Raw genomic sequence first — 5,459 nt, forward strand, 5'->3', positions numbered from 1 at the left:
GCCATGGAATGTCAAATTCTGCAGCCCTAAAACTTGGACAGCAATAGTGGCAAAGACCTATGAGTACAATCCTTGCACTATTAATTCTAATGAAAGCATCTTATATGTTGCAAGGGACACTGGGAAACCAACGCAATCATTTCATTGATGACCTCAAACCACAACACAACTCCAGCTAAAATATTTCTCTTTTAGTTTTTGGTAGACTTGGGAAGAGCAAATACTTTGGTCACATTTTTATTGCTTTCCGAGACCCCATTGGAAAGGGTTTACCTTCCTTACTTCCGTCCTTGTGATAGCAGCACAAGAAATTAGGGAGTGGTTGTCATTTTGACAAGAAGACGCCAGAAAATAATAATAATTTGATGCTAGTAGTAGCCACTCCCCATTTTGTGACTAAAAAAAGCTGTTTTTTTGGGGGGGGGGAGTGCTGGTGACATTTACAGTATATATGGTCAGAATTGTGAGAAATGCCACCCACAATTTTTAGGACCCTTTATAGTATGGATTGCACCAGGTTTCATCTTTTTTAATATTCCTTGTGAGGACATACTTTAGGGTGAATGAATTAAAGAACTAGAAACCTGACAAATCATTTTCCTTCCCTGCTCTAGCTAAAACCTAAAAAAAAAATAGTTTGGGCTTGAATTAGGCTCTATCGCAAAAGCAAAATGGGAGCTGCCAATGCTGACCTTCTTCTGCACAATGCCACCTGTTTCTTCTGCAATCCGATATGTCCTAGTGTGCTGGAGATAGAGCCCTCCATGCAGCAAAGCAAGCTCCATACTGATTAAAGGGCTCTGGTTCTGACTCATAGGGAGTGTGTAGCACCACAGTAGAGAGAGTTGTTGCTTTACACACAGTAGTTAGGGTCTGCTATGTGACAACTGGGGTCAAACTCTTTAGGATGGCGGGGGGATGCTTTACTGTCTTAATGAAAGGTAAGGTTCTGCTAACTTACCAATGCAAAAAAAATAAGCTATTGGCATAGTTTTCTTTTTGGGAGGGTTTAAGAAGACTTTAATCATTTCTGAGTTTCTGAACCAAAACAAATATGCAGATCAGTAAAAGCAGACAATAGTAGGAACTCATTATCTGCTTTCTTTTATTGGCTCAGTGAGTCAACTTGGTAAAGCTAGAGGGTCAAAATGGCAGACAGGCAGCAAACTGGCATATTCAGATAGAAGTCAGCAATGGCATCCTCCATGATCTTAGTTTCCATTGCAATAAGTAAAATGTAAAGGAGAAAAAGATGGGCTTTTCCAAAACATATAAAGTGCGGAATTCTATAAGCATGTCTGGACACCTCACACTACCTGCAAATAAGGAAGCAGAAAAAAAAATGATACACAATATACAAAACAAGACGCCATGATTTACCAAAAATCATCTCCGCCACTGCTTCTCGTACTTGCTCGCTCTCTGGTTTTTAGTCGTAACATCTCCATGATACTTTTGGCATAAATGTCTCGCAGATTCACGTTTATATCCGACTCTGTACTTATGTTTTTCATGAGTTTCTTCACTGCTTCCCTCTGTCTCAGTGCGGCTTCCTTCATCTTTAGCATAAAGTAACAAGCAGCAAAGCGGTCATTAATAATGGCAATGGGCAAAGCTAAGACTAAAATCCCCGACAAAATACACAGGAAGGCAACTATTTTACCAAACGTGGTGTCCGGCCTGATATCGCCATAACCGACAGTTGTCATTGAGGTTGTCGCCCACCACCAGGCACTTGGTACACTGGTAAAGGTTGTGTCAGGGACATTATATTCAACAGCATACTCCAGTGCAGAAAATATAGAAATACCCACTGACAGGAAGAGAAGTAACAGACCAACTTCTTCATAACACTGGGCGATCGTCAGTCCTAAAGACTTCAACCCTGCAAAGGAATAGCAAAACGGTTATTTGATAAATATTAATTCATGTATATTATACCGCTATGTGGTTCACAGAGGACACTTAAATATTCATATCAGTCCCTCCCATAAAGGAGCTTAACCCCTTCATGACTGAGGCCCTTTTTTCAATTTTTGCACCCATGTTATATTCCACATTTTAGGCCTGAAAATGACGTAAAACCCCCCAACATTATATATTTTCTGAATGCCAAGACCCTATAGAATAAAATGGTGGTAGTTGAAAATTTTTATGTTGCGCAATATTAGCGCAACTCCTTATTAAACCCCAAAATTTAGTGACAAATTTAATTAAATGCCCCAAAACACAAACAAATGTTTAATAATGACAATCTACAAACAGATTCTTATAGATAATTGCCGGCTTTGTATTGTTTGCATCCATTATTTCTCTTTCCTTCCCAAGTCTTCTGACAGTGGCCATGTTTACTAAGTGCAGATTAATCCATCTCCCTTTACTTCCTGGAACTCTTGGGCATGATTACATAATTTGTGCCAAAGTGGGCTAGGAAGTGGATGAACTATATTTGTAAGTAAATGGAAAAACCTGTTTGTTTAACTAGGGAATGCAATATGATTTTATATCAGCATCCAGAGCTGCATGCTGCTGTGATTTTTAGTGAAAGCGGGGAAAAGGTCCACTTCAAAGTGACCTATGCTGTTGCTTTTGATATCCCATCTACAGTACCTATCTACAGAGGCTGTTGTAAGCTCTTTATTGCTTACTATTTAATGTTACAGCTCTCTATCAATTCATAGATAGCATCTGTCAAACTCTGTGTAAACTTTACTTTCAGTCAGGCTGAATATACTGATATCATCCTGGTTGGCTGGAATCATTTTATTTTTCCACTGGCCAAGGTCATCAGACATTTGGCCACTTTTAAGGAGAAGCCAAATAAATGACCACAACAAGAGAACATGCAGAAAACTAATTCCAATATAGGTAGAAAAGAATGGCCCTGGTGATAACTGAAACAAGGATTGCAGTGCTTCGATGTGAATACTACCTCAGTCACATTTTGTCAGGGCGCAATCAGCACAAGACATTTGATTGCAGTGATTTCAGCAACAAGAGGAAATGTAAACTTTTCTGTAAGCATATGTGCACCCTAACACCTTGCCAATCTATCCCCCTAACCTTAACACTTAACCTGCCTCTAAAATAACCCTGATCCTTAAACCTCCCTGATAACCTAATTATGAATATGGATACTTAAAACTACCCTAAAAGTTATCATTAAACTGCAAATCTCTCCTCCCCTAGCAAGCCCCCCAAGTCTGCCAATTGTCTGTCCATGATTCATGGAGATCTTCACTGTGGGACTGAGATCTTCACTGTGGGACTGCTGGGTGCCACACAGCTACTTAATGGAAACTCTTCCAGCCAAGAGGGAATGCACAGTGGATTCCCCAATTCATCCCAATGAAAAACTGTCAGTTGGCCTCAAGAATCAATCATGAAAATGAAGGGAATCTTCTAAAGAGTTTCCATGAAGAGGCTATGTGGCACCCTGCAGCCACACAGCAAAGATCTTCATGGATCTGCAAAACCATCACAGATACAACCACCACCAAGGGGCACTAAACCCAATCTTTCTAAATCAGGTCCTTAAAGGTTTCTAAGATCTCGCCCAGCTGCAGTGACAAATCAGTAGATATAAACATACTTTATCTGTATCCACTACCCTACGTCACAATCTAAAAATCAAAAATACAACTATGGGTGGAGGGTTGGGACTGCTCATCTGACGATGCATCACTCATCTGGACAGTAGGTCTCCCTAAGCTCCTGACTCCACCTTCATACTTCTCCCACAACTCAGAGCTCTAATTAGGGTAAGTGTTTGACTCAACACACCTCATCTTTCCCTGTTGTCAACCTACTGTGGCTCTAATCCTCTCAAACACTTTTGCGTAGTCCTTCTCAAGCTCTAGGGCTGGCGTTCCTATTACTGCAGCAGCATAAACTTTGCAGTTTGTAGACATAATAATAAATATATAAAGATCCCATTGGGTTTTAAAACACAACTATGTTAATTGGAGTACGGCGCTACAAACTACATTCTAAGTATAAAGAATGCTATGGCTCAAAAATCTGCTTTCTTGCTGGGCGAACTAAAAAACATATAACCTGTGAAGCCCTTACTTCAAATACTTTGCATTTTTATTCTATGCTCTGCTGAATATTGATACATATGTATTTCCTTTTGACCGTGTTCTGCCACAGACCTGCTCCTATGGGAGGCTGACGAGAATTTTAATAACTGGCTGCCTGTGGCATCAGTGTTGCAATAACAGGGAAGGTTAAAGGATGAACAAATGTATTTAATAATAATTATTTTCCTCATATATTACTGTTTTGCAGTCTCATGAGTAGCAGTGTGGAAGAAATGAATGCATTTTAATTATTTATGTTTGTGGCTATGAGAAATGTGTTATAAGTTGAACTTTATTAGTTTGTGTTATAAGTTGAACTTTATTAGTTTTTTTTAAAGAAATTATAAGAAAGGGCTATATGTACTACTGCTGAAATTTAAATGTGTTTTGAATTGTCATTATTTAAAGGTCTAGATCATCACAAAAAATATATGTGAGATAATATGGGTCACATTACGATTTAGCTAATTGATTTTCGATTGTCTTGTCTTTGGTTTTACTAAAAATACACCTAAAGGCTAATTCAACCACTGATCATGTTTCATGTTACACCCATATTTGGGGTTAACATAAAACATGATTAGAGGTGATGAAACATGGTGACAGTTGGCAACCCCTAAACCCTATTAATATTATACAGGATTTATATACCGCCAACAGCTTGCGCAGCGCTTTACAATATAAGAAAGACATTACAGTTTCAATTCAATTCAAGACAAGATGGTAAGGAGGGCCCTGCCTGTGAGAGCTTACAAACTGAAAGGGAAGGGCCAGTGATACAAAAGCTGGTAGCTGTGTGGGAATGAGGTGTTTGAGAAAGTGATAGTTTAGTGGTTAGGTTGAGGTGGAATAGGCTTCCCCGAAGAGATGAGTTTTCAGGGTTTGCTTAAAGACAGACAGAGTAGGAGATAGCTGGTGTAGGGATCTATAATTTTTCAAATTCTCCTCCTACACTTTTGTGATCTGTTAGGGTAGATTAGTCAGCTTAGCTGTGCTGGCTTGTGTTCTCTAAATGTGCAGTGATTATTCTTGGTCACATGCTGTGTTGGGTGTCCACCAGCAGGGTGTGCTATAGATAACACTCCACATGAAGGATGTTTAATGCCTGGCCAATCAGTAGGACTGGGTAGCCCGATGTGCATACTAGGAGAGCTATTAAATATCTGAGGCACTTCCTGGCACAGTCTCTTTCCCTCCAGAGTTTCCCCCTGTGAGGATGCCACAGTGATTCACTAAACTAGGCCCCAGGCCTGAGGGCCTAGGAGAGCTACATGTTGGATGTGTTCAGAGAGAAAAAGAACTTTGCTGCCTGGACTGTTTTTCCCAGGGAAGGTGATCCCCCATTCGAGCTATACCCCCACAATATATATATATATA

The 5,459-nt window shown here is 39.8% G+C and overlaps 1 protein-coding gene across 1 annotated transcript in view; it reads right to left on the reverse strand.

Annotated features, from left to right (window-relative positions):
- Window positions 1–1,376: 1,376 nt before the first annotated feature.
- The window catches only part of KCNV1 (potassium voltage-gated channel modifier subfamily V member 1), a 24,680-nt gene continuing 20,597 nt past the window's right edge, over window positions 1,377–5,459 (reverse strand). Inside the window, exon 2 of the mRNA XM_018570716.1 lies at window positions 1,377–1,885. Coding sequence (XP_018426218.1) covers window positions 1,377–1,885 — 509 coding nt within the window. The remainder of the gene's footprint in view (window positions 1,886–5,459) is intronic.

Source organism: Nanorana parkeri, unplaced genomic scaffold (assembly GCF_000935625.1).
Source record: "Nanorana parkeri isolate BGI_ZX_2015 unplaced genomic scaffold, ASM93562v1 scaffold39, whole genome shotgun sequence".
Taxonomy (NCBI): Eukaryota; Metazoa; Chordata; class Amphibia; order Anura; family Dicroglossidae; genus Nanorana; species Nanorana parkeri.